Here is a 16,851-nt window from a genome sequence, read left to right as displayed (position 1 = left end):
GCAGTGGCTGGGCCTGTGCAGTGGCTGGGCCTCAGTCTGGCCCAGCTCCTCCAACCAACAAGAAGGGGAAGCCTCAGGGACAATGGGAAGGCTCCTGGGTAGTCAGTGTCTGATGAGAACTTTTAAAACCCAAATAGCTCCTGACTGGATCCCCTGCTAGTTCTGATTCTGGTGTGAATCCAGAGTCGTCCACTGACTCACATGTAGTGGAATTGAGAAAGTTCCTCTTGTCCATTTTATTAGGTCATTTATTTTGCTTGGCATTTGCCCTTAAAAAACCCCAACCTTCTCTTGGTCTCTTCCCATTGCAATAGATCAATTACGATGAAAAATGATAAATCTCTCATTGGTCTAAAGGCAGGATAAAAGCAAAGGCGGCAATGTTTTTACCCCACTTTGGGGGCCCTTTGATGTTTATGGGAGGCTTCACAGGAGCACATATGCTGTAGGTGGATATAAAAACAATATTTCCTTAGTTTCTGAGCCAGCAAGGTGCATCTTTCACCAGGAGATGAACACCTGGTGGATGTCCCCCTTGATATGGTTCTCTGCTTGCGTGGCTCATCTTGGTATATATAAAAGTACACCTCTGTCTCAGGCTACGTCAACACTACGAGTGTTCTTGGCAAAAAATATGCTAATGAGGGACTTATTTGCGTGAGTCACGATCTCATTTGCATATTTTCAGCTGATCCGTTTTTGCACAAGAACAAGCAGCGTGGATGTTTTATTTTTGTGCACACCCCCTTTTCCCACAAGATCCTTATGCCCCCAAAAAGGTTTACCGATCTTGCGGAAAAAGGGATTTTTGCGCAAAAAGAAAATGTCCGCACTGCTTGTTTTTGCGCAAAACCCCAGCGCAAAAACGGATCGACAGAAAATATGCAAATGAGATCATGACTCATGCAAATGAGTCCCTCATTAGCATATTTTTGCTGAGAAAACTCATAGTATAGACGTAACCTCGGCATGGGGGCTCCTTTGTGCCCTGAATGAGGGAGACAAATAGCATACGCATGCAGGTATCTGTGTTGTTTCATAGCTCCCTGGTACACAGACCTGCCCTTCCTCCCCTCCCTCATCACCTGGCTGACATGCCCCATGTCACCATCTCACACCACTGTTGTCCCTGGCCTTGCTGTCACATCATCACCATTAGCAGGTGGACGTTCTGCCCAGCCCTGGACCCCAGCCAGCAGGTTTTGTGGCAGGATCTCCCCTCTCCGCCAGCCAGCTTGGAGGCCTGCATCTGTGCTCCCCAGAAAGACGTCACCGCTTCTCCACCCTTGATGGCCTTTGAATAGGGTTTAGGCACAAAGAAGCCCGAGTGTAAAGGGAGGGGCTGAAAAGGCCCTTCCCTCCCCCCCCAGACACACCCCCGGAGGCGGTGTTTATAAAACAGCCAATGAGAACACGGCGCTCACATTGCTCTCTTCGCCCCTCCTGGGTAGCACGAAAGCTGCCTGTTCCCGGCGTGCTGCCCATCATAAAGGGGTCCCTGAGCTGTTATCAGGCAATGACAGTTTCCGCCATCAGATTCCTCCTGTCCGCCAGGAAAGCTAAATAAGGAACATTGCTCAGGCGGCTGCAGGAAGAGGGGAAATGCAGGACATCCGGCCCAGCTGCCAATTTTTCCTTTCCCATGAACCATTGCTGACCTCCACCAGTAAGAACCCTGGACACCAAACCTGGCATCAGGGCCAGTCCTCTTGACTTGGGGGGGTCGCCACGCTGGCCACGCCAACCTCGCTGGACCCCGTCCAGCGCAATGGGCATCTCAGACCCGCTGCCGCGGTCCTCGGCTTACCCCCGGGAGGGTCGGCATGCGACACGACGTCACTTGGTGTAGCGCCGCGATGGGAGCTGGAAACCCGTGCAGCTGGATTCCAACACACCAGCTGACCTTCCCGCAGTGAACTGGAATGTCACAGTGCAAACGTTTAACCCTTCAGCACCTGCAAGCTGTGGGTTTGCCCAGCAAGAAATCAGCGCGATATCTACACCTGGGCATGTCTTTGGCTACTTTAACTCCTTAGGGGCAGGTTTGCGGCTGCTGGTTTGCACATGAATCCCGTGATACTAGTTGAGTCTAGTTCATTTTGAAGCTGTCAGGACCAGACTATGTCTTTCCAGGAGCTGATGGGAGTTCTGGCCAATGCAAGAGTTGCTGTGTTTGGAAGGCAACTTCCCCCTCACCCTTTACTGCTCTGTCAATGCTCCAGTGTGAAGCCCAGGAGGTCCAGATGTGTACTATGATACAGTTGCTCCCTAGTCCTTATCTGCTGCCCTTCTCACAAATATCACCAGGGGTGGCTACAGCTTTTCACTAGTCAGCATAATTTCATCACAAAAAGGGCATTTAGTTCACAGTGCAGGGGTAGAGGAGAATGAAGATTAATTGTATTATTATTATTGTAACACAGAAGGGGAAACAGAGCAAGAGCCAAAATCAGAAGAGATTTGATGTGTCTATGCTGGTTTAAACCATGCCTTTTCCTGTTGCCCTCCTTTGTATGTTAAACCAGCTTGGATTCATTCTAGACTCCCTTAAGCCACGTCTGCACTAAGCGGAAGATTGACGCTGCCACGATTGATCTTCTGGAGTTCCATTTAGCGGGTCTAGTTAAGACCCTCTAAATCGAACACAGAGGGCGCCCCCCCCCCCCCCCCCCCCAGCAGGCAGAACTCCTGCCTCTGTAAGCAGTAAAGTAAGCCAATGGGAGCGTTTGCTCCTGTTGACCTCCTGCTGTGGGGACAAGAGGGAGACTCAAACCAAGGTACACTGACTCCAGCAACGTAATTAACGTAACTGGAGGTGCCTATCTTGGGTAAGTCAGCTGCTATAATTCACTTCAGATTTCTCAGCATGTAGATTTCCCCCACTTAGATTCCCTGCATGAAATCATGGGCCCACTGAAGTCAATGGGAATCTTGCCATGGACATCAATGGGGCCAGAATTTCACCAACTTTTCTACACCACATGCATCACCTTGGAATTTAGCCCTAAGTATTAAGTGACTTGCCAAAGGTCCCAGACCATGGCAGAGCCAGGCTCTGAATGGAGGAGTTCCTGCCTCCCAGCCGCTTTGATCTCTCCGCATTTCCATTAAGGCTTGTTATGTTGCTTTAACAACGAGACGCTGCAAAGGGGCAACACCACTTTACACTGAAAACGTCGTAACAACTCTGACCACAGAGGAAACACACTCCTGGGACTAAGCCTCCACATTAACAACTTGAAATAAGCAACAAAGGTCTGAGCTAGCCAGAGGCAATAAAACCCTGGGATTAATTTAACCCGTCGCAAGATGCCAGTGCAGCTGCAGCCGCATTTCTTTGCTCATAAAGGAGATTTTATGATTCCAGATAAGAGCCAAGGGAAAACTTCTGTCCCAAAAAGCAGACTGTGCCATGACGCTTGCGGACACTACATGCACGGTTGTTTTCTGCTCAGCACTAGGACAGATGCTACCGACTTGGGATGTTTGTCTGAAGAAGCAGCTGCAGCAGTCAGTACCTTGCATGTGACCTGCATGCTGCTCCCATCACAATGTTTTAATGAGTCTTCTGATGGGATCCTCGCCCCTCCCCGTCGGCCAACCTAGGTGGAGATTGTCTCAAGAGGCCCAGGAGCTAGGCACTGGGCAGCTAGCTTTCCGGGGCAGCTTTGGAAAATCTGACCCACAAATTCGGAGAGGAATTGAAAGAAGGGGCAGAAACCTCCTCTGCAGTCACCTCAAGATAAGAACAGCCGTACTGGGTCAGACCAAAGGTCCTTCTAGCCCAGTAACCTGTCTGCCAACAGTGGCCAGCACCAGATGCCCCGGAGGGGGTGGACCGAAGACAATGATCAAGCGATTTGTCTCGTGCCATCCATCTCCAGCCTCTGACAAACAGAGGCCTGGGATACCATTCCTACCCCTGGCTAATAGCCTTTTATGGACCTAACCTCCATGAATGTATCTAGCTTCTCTTTAAACTCTGTTATAGTTCTAGCCTTCACAGCCTCCTCTGGCAAGGAGTTCCACAGGTTGACAATGTGCTGTGTGAAGAAGAACTTTCGCTTATTAGTTTTAAACCTGCTACCCATTCATTTCATTTAGTGTCCTCTAGTCCTTATATTATGGGAACAAATATAAAGATCAGTCCGACGTCCACTGGCTTGGGCTGTCTGGTTCTCCCCGCCCAAAGACTCCTCCTGTTGATCCCTCCTCAGAGTGGACACTCTATGGAGGTGCACCCCAGTAAGTGAGCTCAAACTGTGCTACCGCCACAGCTGGCTCACACTTCAGGACTCCCCCGATCACTGGGCTGATACCGTGGGACTGTCTCAGCCCTGGGGTCTTGTGGGGTTTCCCTATCCATGGAATTCCATGCAGTATTCTTCCAGCAGGGGGCACATGGTCAGGTTCCTGTCCTTGGGCTGTGATGGTAGAGTCCCTCCCCCAGCAATAGGTGCTGTCTCTGGTCACAGGAAAGACCCCAAACTCTTTTAGCAACTGCAAGAGGGTCACATAAAACTGCCACCTGGAAGCTTCCCCTCTGAACTCTGTCTGGGTGGGATGTAACGGCTGGACTCCCCCAAGCCACAGTGAACAAAGAGAGCAGGATGGGCCTTTGAGACAGCCCCTGCCCTCAGCCCCTGCAGGCAGAGCTGTGATCTCAGGCTTAGGAGGAGATGCCTGTAAGGGCCTTTCACCAGATGGATGCTTCACGATCTTCTCCCAGATCCCTGCATCGCATCATCTGGAGAAAAATGAGGCTGCATTCCCCTTCTTGAGGCCCGTCCGCAGCCCACACTGGCCTCTCTGCAAGGTTCCTTCTGCACTGAGCTGAGAAGCAGGGGAACAGATTGTGCACTCCCGTTACACACGGGGCTTGTCTGGGATCTGACTGCCAAAGATACTGTTTGGAGAGCGGGAGATGGAGGGCTCCCTGCACTGGCTGACTCAGCAGCAAGGGGAGGTGCCGAAGATGCTGCAGGCCTTCCAGCAGGAGAGATGGGCTCTACTGGCTTGGCAGGCTGAGAACAGAGGACTTTATAGGATTTCCTTAAGGGACAGGTGGAGGTGCAGCAGCAACGCCGCCACAAACTGGTGAATCCTGCCGGGGGGAGGAGGGGGCAAAGGGGGCAGATGTCATGCACCCTTCAGGGCTCAGCTTCTGTAAAATGGAACCTGCCCATGACCCCGATGCTTTTTTGGGCACTTTTGAGCGTGTGGCTCTGGGTGGGACAGGACACCCTGCGACTAGCCCCATAATTCTCTGGGGAAGCACAAGCAGCATATATGATAGATACCCAGGCTGGAGATTATGATGTGGTGAAGGCAGCCATCTTGGACAGCCTGGAGCAGTGCTGACAAAAGTTTTGGGCAGCCCGGTGGACAGGGGATGTGTGGCCCCGGGTCTTGGCAAAGAAGTTGACAGACTGGGTTACGCAGTGGTTGAGGCCTGGCACCCAGCTGTGGAGGCAGATTATGGGTCAGGTAATCCTCAGGAAGTTTGCACAGGGCCTCCCAGCTAGCAGGCGGGTCTGGGGGGCAGCGTGGAAGCTGTGGTCAGACTAAGGAATATGCAGAGGGGGAGTTCCGCCCCGAGGGAGAATCGGGCCCTGCAAGACGCAGAGAGAGGGAAGAAACCCATGAACAGCCCCCCGGGAAGCCAGTAGACAAGCAACGTAAAAACCACAAGGGAGCCCCTGGTCTCCCAGGACAACTCGTATGCTGGTGTTGTGGGCAACCGGGGCGTAAGAGCTGTGACTGTCCAGTGATGGACTGCAGCGCCACAGAGCTGGACCGAGGCTGGGGCGGGGGGTGAAGAAAGAGAACTGGGTTAGCCTGTGAGGGTGGAGAGAAAAGTCCAGAGAGGCTGGTGGAAGTGGCTTCCGCCTGCTCCCTCGTGCAAAGGCACATTGGCTTATCCATGGAGATAGGAAGTATTATCCCATGGCCCGGGTATCCCTGGAGGTGTAGGGAAAATTTGCCTGGAAGCAGGTGGGGGTAGTTGAAGAGTTGCTCTACCCTGTGGTCCTAGGGGTGGATTGGAACCCTGTTCTGAAAGGAAAGGGCACAGGGTGGGGACCGAGGGAGAGGGAAGAACCCAAAGGGAGGGGGCCAGGCCCCTAGGGGGTGGAACCTGGAAAAGGGGGGTCCTCCGGATCCCAAGATGACAAAGCAAGAACCCCTAGGTAATCTAGCTGGGGTCAGGATCCTACAGGAGTCCCCCACATGGGCCCACCCAGTGGACGGAACCCTGACGATGGGGAGGAGAGGCCGAAAGAAACCCCGAGGGTGGAAACTAAAAAGGGAAGGGCCAAACTCCGATGGACAAAAGCCTGGAGCTGGCGACTCGGGGCAGCCTGGGAGTAGTTTGCACTGCAAAGGAACGTCCAGTGCGACCTGCCCACGGCTGTGATTGGCGTGATGACCTCTGGGTGGGGGCGGACACGTGTGGCAGACCACCCCCTACCCAGTGCACCTTTTATGGCCGGGGGATGCCAGAACCCCAAAAGGGTGAGCCTGGGGACCACCCTGGTAGGAAGGGACAGTGTCCTCAGAGTAAGTCCTCATCTACGACGCAGGCGAATGGTTAAGGAGAGGTTCCCCACAGCAGTCAACAGGTTGGCCAACCTCTCAGACATTCCACTCCAACGGACGCCATTACGCTGACCAGGCCCACTGACCCACTCAGAACAGTGGGACGACAGCCCTACACAAGTCCAGCCAGGCTGTGTCCATTGCCATCGGGAAATACGCCGCACTGCCCCAGATAGTCCCTGTTGTGGCAGTTTAGATCTGTCAGTGTCCAATTTACCACCTTAGAGCGCTCAGCCTGGCTTCTGAGCGTTGCAGTGAGAAAGGAGGGTCTAGAAATCCTAATCTGCGAACTGACAGTCATATGCACTGAGCCCCACCTCAGATATCTCCCTCATTTAACAAGCCGTATCCATCGATCGGGTACCAGGCCAACGAGTGTCGGATATCAGCATGGATAGAACAGACTAGCTCTGTGTCCCTCCTTTAGGGAATACTCCCATTTCTAGGATCAGCCTCTGCATTTGCCCACAATTCGGAGGAGGATGCTATTTGTCTAAAGGGGGCTAATGCGGTGAGGCGTTTGTGGACACTTCCTGTGGTTGTGCTCCTCCACTCCAGGATACCCCTGGTTGTAGGTAGAATCGAGAAATAAGCCACCGGTTCCTTGGTAGAGTCCCAGGGTTCATATGCACATTCCCCTGCTTCTTGGCCATAATATGTAGCCCTCAGACAGCACTTGTTGGGTTCAAAATGCTGGATAAACATTAGTTAATTACACCCACACCTCACACCAGTCTTCACTGGGCCAGAAACATCCTACCAAAGCCTTCAGCACTGGGAGGAGAGGAGAGAACTTTAGGAACAGCTGTAAGATGCTCTACAGGTTGCCACACAAAAAGCTTGGCCGGACAGATCTGCTGATACACTGCAGCTGGGAAGCGGATGCCCGCAGCAACAGACCAATGTGTTCTGCATCACCCTGACGGGCTCTAATGCAGCAACATTAGACCAGGACAATCCTCCCTGGTAGCACATCCTAGCATAGGGTGCTCCCTGTGCCAGGGCGGCCCATTCCCTTCTACGCTTCTTAATGGCCCCTTATTTCAGAGTGCACGTCAGCCCCGCAAAGCTGCCATTAGCGCTCCCTTTATTACAGGCCAAGCACCACGGCAATGGTGAGTCACGAAGCAGAGGTTATAAAAAAGCTTATTTACGATCCAGAAATTGATCCTCTCTTGTTTGAAGCTTCCTGTGCTGCTATTTACCATGTGGTCTCGCTCAGATGTTACACTGCACATTGGGGCAGTAGCAATCAGGGCAGTAAACATACTGGTTCCGCACCTTCCTCATCCTGGCAGTGCCAGCCTAGCACCCACTGCATCCCAGCCACCCTATCCCCATGCTCACTCCATCCTGGCAGCACCAGGGTGTATCTAGGGATAAAACAACAGTCGAGTGGGCTTCTCCCACCCAAGCACAGCCCAGAACGACTGTGCTGGCCCAGAGCGATTCACAGTTAGATATCCCCACCAGTTCCACCTCCATCACATTGGCACCTACTCCATTCTGAGCTCAGTATCCTTTGTTCCCAGGTGCACCCATTGGACCATTCACACGAGCTAGGATCAGCGTTCCCACTAATTTTTTCCATCTACATGCGGAATGCATTTTGTTATATGCACTGAGGCATGTGTGGATGTGCACCACCAGTAGAAACGTGCTGCCAACTATGGGCACTGTAAACACTCTACTAATTAGCCGGGAGGCACCTGAATTGCTTCTGAGCGGCCACCCAAATGCTCAGCTTACATGGAACACTGGCCAGGACCATCTCCCAGCACAAGCAACCGAGGGGACAGTGAGGGGTTCTGTTTCAGGCGGGGAGGTCAGTGGTCCCTGTAAACCAAGCACTTAGGCAGCCACCCAGGAGAGATTCAAATGTGGCTCAGCTGATTAGAAGAGCGCCTACAGCCAGCAGTGGATGTTTCTAGTAGTGGTGCACATCTGCACATGCCTTGGTGCACATAAAATTTATTCCACACATGGATGGAAAAAAATAGAGGGAACATTGCAGGAGGAGGGGAACTGTGCAGCTGTGAGCCTCTCTAGGTCGTGTATCGACCTGACTTTGGACTCTGGCCATGGGACCAGAGAGGGACTCCACTCTGCCAAAGCCACCCCTGGCACTCCCCAGAGTGCTGTTCACAGCCCACCGAGCTAGCGAATTAGTCTTGGGGGAGGCAGGTGCTGGCCGCCCATGGAGGCCGGCCCAGAAGGGGTCTCATAATGCACTTACAAAGCACTTTTCCTCAGCAGAGCGCGGCACAGACATGAACTAATCAACAACTGGCATTCGGAAAAGCAAATAAACAGGCCATCAGACTGCTCCTTCCTCCCAGTTGCCCAGACCCAGAGCTGGAGGTGGACAGATGATGGGGCTGAGGCTGTCACTGCCCTGTGCCCCATGGTACAGCCCATCCCCATGCCCATCAGTGACGGGGCTACAGGTCAGCCGCTAGCCCACAGGGCCCACCATGTGCTTGCTGGGCACAGGCGAGGGTAGAACGGGGCCAAACATTTTCAAAGACCAGTCAAGTGAGAGACCCGCACCCCTGGAGAAGGGCCAGTGCAGGGCCCCAGGGGTCGGCCACGGAAGAGGGATGATCCCACCCATCTGCTCCATCGGCCTGGGGGTCAGAGCAAGTCTGTTCCTCCAGCTCCTGGTGCTCCAGGCTGGGGGGGGGGGGGGAGGGGCGCACACCCCAGGCATGGCTCAGTGAGGGGTATCCTTCGCCTAGGAGCGCCCTCTGCTGGCCGGCCCAGGGACAGACTCCGCTCCTCTTGGCCAGGGCTTGGCTCCAAGGTGGGCCAGCTAAAAGCAAAGGGTGGCCCTGGGGGATGCAGACTCCAGGGGAGTGATGGGGGGCAGGGAAGAGGAGCAGACTGATGGGGAGGGGTGGTTCTGGGGGGGGGGCAGTAGCAGACGGCCAGGAGGAGTCTGATGCCAGGGCCTGATGGGGGCAGGCTCCGGGGAGGGTGAAAGGAGCGGGGACCTCGGAGGGGGAGGGAGCGGACCACCAGGGGGTGATGGGGAGCAAGGGGCAAACGCCGGGGGGTGCGGGGGAGCAGAGGGGCAGACACCGGGGGTCGATAAGTGGCAGGGGGCAGACGCCGCGGGGTGACAAGGACCGGGGGCAGATGCCAGGGAGCGTTGGGGCAGACGTCGGGGGGTGACAGGGAGTGGGAGGGTGACGGGGGGCAGCAGACGCCGGGGATCGATAAGGGGCAGGGGGCAGACGCGGGGGGGGGGGAGGGAGCTGGGGGGCAGACGCCAGGGAGTGTTGGGGCAGACGCCGGGGATTGATAGGGAGCAGGGGGCAGACGCGGGGGGGAGGGAGGGTAGGGTAGGGAGCTGGGGGGCAGATGCCAGGGAGTGTTGGGGCAGACGCCGGGGGTCGATAGGGAGCAGGGGGCAGACGCGGGGGGGAGGGTAGGGAGCTGGGGGGCAGATGCCAGGGAGTGTTGGGGCAGACGCCGGGGGTCAATAGGGAGCAGGGGGCAGACGCGGGGGAGAGGGGGGGCAGATGCCAGGGAGTGTTGGGGCAGACGCCGGGGGTCGATAGGGAGCAGGGGGCAGACGCGGGGGGGGGGGCAGGGAACGGGGGGCAGATGCCAGGGAGTGTTGGGGCAGACGCCGGGGGGGCTGTGACGGGGGGGGCAGCAGACGGCCGGGGGCCAAGGGGAGCGGTTACCCGAGCGCCAGACGGGCAGGGCTCACGCCCACGTACGAGCAGCGGGGCTCCCGGGCCGGCAGCAGCGCCCAGGCAAAGCCCCCGCCGGGCAGAGGCTGCGGGCAGAGGCTGGCGCGGAGCGCGCCCAGGGCGCAGAGCGCAGCCCGGCTCCGGCACCCCCTGCCCTGCCCAGCCCGGAGCCCAGCCGCGGGGCTGCGCTGGCGCCTCACCTGCCTCCGAGACGATCCGGATCCAGAGCCAGAGGGACAAAGTGCAAACTCTCTTCATTTCCAGCGCTCCGTGCCGGGGAGGGGGCGTCGGGAAAAGGCCGGGGCTGGAGGCGAGGCGGAGCAGGGTCCCCTCTCCCCGGGCCCGGGCAGGTCCGCGCTGGCTTCAGGCGCAGAGCCCCGCTGAGCTGTGCAGCCGCCGGCTCGCAGCGCGCTGGAGACGCTGCCCCGTGCGCAGGGGAGGATCGGGCCCCGCTTCCTTTTCCTCCCTCCGCTCCGGCCAGCGAGCCCCGCGCACTCCCGCTGCACCGCGCTCTGCCAGGAGCCGGCGGCGTGTGCAGGGCGGGGGTGATGGGCAGAGGGGAGGGGAGGAGCAGGGTGTGGGTGTTGGGGAGAGGGGACCATAGGGGGCGGGGAGGGGCAGGGCAGAGGGGCTCTTAGGAGGAGACGGGCCGGGAAGGATGGGGTGACAGACAGAGGGGGAGCTGAGGAGGGGCAGGATGGGGTGTTGGGCAGAAAGGACGGGAGTCGGGGGAGGGAAGGAGGAGGAAGGACTCACTGATTGTTTTCAATTGTTTGTATCCTTTCCTCCCGGGCTGGCCCGAGAGGGACTGATGGGTGTTAGTGTCTGTGCTGTCTGATACCCGCTGGGGGCTGCAGCCAGGGGGCATTTCACCTGGGAGCTGTCAGGCACACAGAGAGGCAGCCCTACCCCAATGGGCACACCTGCTCTGCCCACCTACACATCTTCACAAGCCCTCAAAAGCCCATGGCTACCTATGCCCACGAACAGGAACACAAGAATGGGTGCATGGCGAACACAAGCAACTGGGTGTGCAATGCAGGCATGTGTGTGCATATATACTATACACCCAGACACAACTGTACATGTGCACAGAGCCAGGCACACCTGTGTGCTACACCCCCCCTCCCACCCAAAGGAACACACATGCACAATCACACACACTGTCCAGAGCACTAAGCGTGTGGGAGTCCGTGAATGCAGCGCTCTCTCCATCTGCAACAGTCTCTGCCCTGGGGAGCAGGAGTGCTGATTACTGGATGCTGTTTCCCCTTCCAGCTGTTTGTTGATTTGTTTCCTTTCCTTTATTTTGCTGGCTGCATGGGGAAACCTAGAACTAATGCTTCAAAGAATTTCTAGGCCGCAGGCAGGGTACACTGGGGGAGTTACAAGCAAGTTGGTTAGTGTGGGTGTTAGGGTGACATTGCCATCCGGCCAGTGTGTGCCACAGTTCTTTGCACAAGTTCTCTTGAACCATTCCCCTTCAGCTACAGCCAGGGGGCTCTTAAATTACAAAGGATACAAAAATACATCCAATACAGCCTCTGTGGAGAGGGAGGGATCCTCTCCCAAGGAAAGCTGCAAAATAAAATAATTAAAAAAAAATCTAAGTGAAACAGCCACAAAGAAATGTCATAAAATTAGGAACGTGTACATTTAGATCCCTTCCTAATTACAGCTAAGCCTTAGAAGTCTGGACACCAGTCCTCTTTTTTTTAGTTAAAAAAAAAGTCCCAGGCCTACTGTAGAGATTTATCAATTATACTCTTTTGCAGACATTATAAGAGATTTGGAATGAGAAACATGTGCTCCAAGTTTCAAAATGGCATGGAATTCTATTGTGTGTTTAATTGCCTCCCCGAACCTGTGGAAAAAATGCACCACACCCTTTTTCCAAAGCCATCAAAAGAAATCTAAGCAACGATAGGTAGAAATCACCCCCCTCCCCACACACACACCGAATCAGTCAGTTTTGGAGATTTGAATCCCTAAAATGCATGCACACAATTATGCAGCAACTCTGCAAATCTCTGCAGTAGTCTCTTCTGGAACAGTTAGATGGATCATCACTGTATAGTTCTACCACACTAAGGCTTAAGAACTCCCAGTGAAGGAACTGGGTCTACTGTGGAAGGTGCATTACGTGTAAGTAACCAAGTAGACAGCCCCCAGGCTGTATAGACAATGGGGATTGGCGAGACGGAGACAGAACTGAGAAATGTTTCCTTAAGGCTTCTGTGCCCGCTACACATATATTTAAAGTTCTTAGTGGAATCTGTGCTGATGAAAGCTACAGATCCTGAGCCCACCTGTATCTCTTGATGGATTAGAGGCAGAGTGAGCAGCTGTCCACATTTCTCCTCTCTGCTCAGCTAACATGCTTCAGCCCTAATGAGGAGGGACCATCTCAAATGGGGAGTCTGGGCTCACCCCCTACTGCAACTGCCAATAAGGGAGCCTGCTGGGGGTGGTGGTGTTGGGGGTAGGGTTTGATGATGTGGGAACTGGACAGAGCGAGGACATGTCGGCTGTCACTAGCCTGCATGAAGATTGAAGCAAAATGCAGGACAATGTAGCACTTTAAAGACTAACAAGATGGTTTATTAGATGATGAGCTTTCGTGCTCATCATCTAATAAACCATCTTGTTAGTCTTTAAAGTGCTACATTGTCCTGCATTTTGCTTCAACTACCCCAGACTAACACGGCTACATTTCTATCACTATTCTGCATGAAGATTGTTTTCCTGAGTGTCTGGGATGCTTCTTGCCGATATAGAACATTTGACAGTTTGAGTGCTGGCCTTCCATTCTTTGGAAGGCTATGAGAGGAAAAAAGTGCTTTTAACTCACGGCTCCAGAAGACACCACCAGTGCGGAAAGTTTTTGTGAACACCTGTTTTAATGAAGCGAAGCAAAGACAGACAGCTGGGCATGGAGCAAGTGACAAAGAGGCAGCAAGCTTCAGAGAGTGACCCATGAAAAATCTCATGGCTTTGGCAGTCCCTGGAGGAAATTCAGCACCGCTCTTTTGAGGGACTGGCTCTGGAACTGATAAGACAGGGCAGGAAGTCCTAGAATCCTAGAACTGGAACGGATCTTGAGAGGTCATCAAGTCCAGTCCCCTGCCCTCACAGCCGGAACAAGCACCATCTAGAGCATCCCTGGTAGATTTTTATTGAACCTGCTCTTAAATATCTCCAATTATGGAGATTCCACAACCTCCCTAGGCAATTTATGATGAACCATGACTTCTGTTTCACCCATTCACTGCTCCCCTGAGGCAGTCAGACGGAGGGGTAGCTAACACAGAACTCAATCAACAATCACAGGTGGGGAAGGGTGTGTTTGTCACTAGAGCAATAACATCATGACACAGCTTACCAAACAGCCTGTAACTGGTCACATGGGCACATCTCACACTGTGCCCCAAAGGGGTCTGCCACCCAGCCTTTACCACACTGCCATCTAATGGTAGGAAATGAGGCAAAATTTCCATCACAAATACAGGGTTACCATGCGATCCGCTGGGCCTTTCTATTGTTGTCTTTTAGGGAAACAAAAGGATCTTATTTTAAAATCTTATACTTCCCACACCAACGCCCCTCTCCCACATGAAGTAATCACACTTATACTCTGCTAAAGTACGCAATGAGATGGGAGACTTGGGGGCACCTCCCTTTTTCTCATGGTCCGGTTCCTGTAGAATCAATACCTAGACTCCCATCCAGCACATTTACCAATAGGCAGAGGTGAAATTAAGGGGGTGCACGCTGGTGTGCAGCTCTGGTAAGAACTGGCTAAGCTGTGGCAAAAGCCAGCAGGGAGCTATTTAAAGAGCTGGCAGAGACTGGGGTTGTGATAAGACAGTACAGCTGCGTCTAGATTGGCATGATTTTCCACAAATGCTTTTAACGGAAAAGTTTTTCCGTTAAAAGCATTTGCGGAAAAGAGCATCTAGATTGGCATGGATGCTTTTGCGCAAAAGCACTTTTTGTGGAAAAGCGTCCGTGCCAATCTAGACGTGGTTTTGCGCAAGAAAGCCCTGATCGCCATTTTCGCCATCGGGGCTTTTTGTGCAAAAGTTTTAGCTGTCTACACTGGCCCTCTTGTGCAAATACATTTGTGCAAGAGGGCTTTTTCTCGAACGGGAGCAGCATAGTATTTGCACAAGAACACTGGCAATCTAACATTAGATCGTCAGTGTTCTCGAGCAAATTCAAGCGGCCAGTGTAGACAGCTGGCAAGTTTTTCTGCAAAAGTGGCTGCTTTTGTGGAAAAACTTGCCAGTCTAGATGCAGCCTACTTGTAAGAAATTTAAAAGTCTCAGCGGGGTAGCTGTGTTAATCTATAACTTTAAAAACAAGCAGTCGTGTGGCACCTTAGGACACATCGACACAGCAGGGCAAAAGTTGAATTAAGCTACACAACTTCAGCTACGTCAATTGTGCAGCTGAAGTCGAAATAGCTTAATTTGGCTTTTGGCACTGTCTACACAGCAGGAAGTCGAAGGAAGAGCACTCTTCCTTCGACTTTCCTTACTCCTCATGAAATGAGGGTTACAGGAATCGGAGTAAGAAGTCCTCCAGCTCAACATTATTTCGAAATAATGGCTTGCTGTGTAGATGCACACTTTGTTATTTTGAAATAACATCGGTGATTCCGAAATAACGCTGCTGCGTAGACACAGTCTTAGAGACTAACAAAAAGATAGAGTATCATGAGCTTTTCTGGGCAAAACCCAGTTCTTCGGTGGGTTTTGCCCACGAAAGCTCATGATACTTCATATCTTTTTGTTAGCCTTTAAGGTGCCACAGCACTACTCGTTGGTAGGAAGTTTAAGTTACTTTCACTCATGCCAATAGCCTTGATTCACCTGACATGGAGTAGGTGGTAGGTTGCACTTCCTCTCAGCTGGTGTGTAGGGCCACACAGATAGCAGTCTTGAGAAAAGAAAGTCCTCTGAAGAAAGACAATGGATGTGGCTTTGCAGATAGACAAGCCCCAGAGAACTGCTGGGGTTGTACGCAGCAAAAGAGATGGATGCTTCCCCGCTACAGTACCAGCAGATTGAGAAGTGTTCTGTTCGTTAGCACACGGGGTGTAGTGACATGAAAAATATGGTTCATAAACATTTCTCGGTCACGTGGGGGCCCCTGTGTGCTGCGGGTTTCTGTAGCAGCAGGGCGCTCGGAATGCCAAACAGCTGTGGAACAGAAACTTGACCTACTCATGAAAGATGCTTAATCCCTAAGTGGCCCTAATTAAATAGAAGTTTAAATAACGTGCAGAGTAAACTAAGACCTGCAGCCTATGTGAAATGAGACCTTGACAAAGATCCACCAGCTGCAGCCCATTGGTTTGATCACAGGCGGGCAGTAAAGGTAGGGCAAGCCCCAAGCTCCAATCCTTCTGCTGAGGCAACCCCTGCCCCCACCACAGAGAGGGCAGGGGAGGAGGACAGGCAGGCATGACCCCAGCCTCAGAGCATGGGGAAGGCAGGTGGCACACTGCTCCAGCATCCTAGGCCTGTAGCATGAGGAGGGCAGTCGGCACATGGCTTCAGCCTCCCTGGACAGGAGCACAGGAAGGGCAGGTACTAGGGGCAGCAACACTCCACCCCCAGAATGCCTACAGAAGGTGTTTTGGGGGCAGAGTGTAGGCAGGGTCAGGCTGGTGGTTTGGGAAGGCAATACCTTCCCCCACCTAGCATACTCATCACCCATGGGTTTGGTCCAAAAACCTGCTCTGGCTGTGAACTAGCTGCTGTCTTCATGCCTGAGGATGCCCAGAGGTGATCATAGGTCAAGCAGCTCCGTTCCTTGGGATATGGGCTTAATAAAGTCCACCAGGAAACAAACTCCCACCCAGCCTTGCTATCTGGCTCATGCCCTTAGTGCAGGGTTCTTCGGCTTGGACTTGACAGTTTCCTCTTGCAGATTTATCCTCCATGTTCCAACCTTCCAAGTGAGCTTCTGCTCCCTGCCGCAGGCTGCCCCCATAGCTCTCCACCTGGGAGCTAAGGAGCGAGTCTGTGAGCAGAGCACCACAACTGACCTGCTCCTTTAAATCACCCTCAGCAACTCCTGGGACTTCCTTACTTTTATTTACAGGCAAATACATTCACAGAACTGGCTGGTCATGCAACTTTGCTCATTTTCCCCATCTGGAGAGGCACATGACCTGTCTCCCAACAGGGGCCGGTTCCATTCTCCTTAAAGGGCCAGTCGCCCTGTGGCAAACTCTTCTATTGTGGCAGACTTGTATCATGGCTGTCACCTTCCATCTCCCAGCACCAGCATGCAATGTTCCCTGCAAGCTGACCACTTCGGCGGTTGCCTAGGAGAGATTCAAATGCCACCCAGCTGATTAGCAGAGTGCCGATGGCCAGCAGCATGTGTTGCTGAGGGTGGTGCACATCCACACATGCCTTGGTGCACAGAACAAAATTTAATCCACACAAATGGGAAAAAATAAAAGGAACATTGGTTGTGGGCCATGGCACTTATCCTTTTCAGCCATGAGGTCCACAACACATGGTGTGGGGAACACTGG

At 53.4% G+C, this 16,851-nt stretch overlaps 1 protein-coding gene across 3 annotated transcripts in view; it reads right to left on the bottom strand.

Moving 5' to 3' along the window:
- Positions 1 to 10,866, bottom strand: part of FLT4 (fms related receptor tyrosine kinase 4) — a 111,259-nt gene extending 100,393 nt beyond the window's left edge. For 2 of the 3 annotated variants that reach the window (XM_014581164.4, XM_075900532.2), the window contains exon 1: positions 10,499 to 10,866. In XM_014581164.4, the coding sequence (XP_014436650.3) occupies positions 10,499 to 10,556 (58 nt within the window). In that variant the 5' untranslated portion in view covers positions 10,557 to 10,866. The remainder of the gene's footprint in view (positions 1 to 10,498) is intronic. The other variant, XM_006138225.5, reaches the window with a different exon arrangement.
- Positions 10,867 to 16,851: the final 5,985 nt, after the last annotated feature.

The sequence above is a fragment of the Pelodiscus sinensis genome, chromosome 16, assembly GCF_052426305.1.
Source record: "Pelodiscus sinensis isolate ZL-2025 chromosome 16, ASM5242630v1, whole genome shotgun sequence".
NCBI lineage: Eukaryota > Metazoa > Chordata > Testudines > Trionychidae > Pelodiscus > Pelodiscus sinensis.
This window is presented reverse-complemented; position numbering and strand designations above follow the sequence as displayed.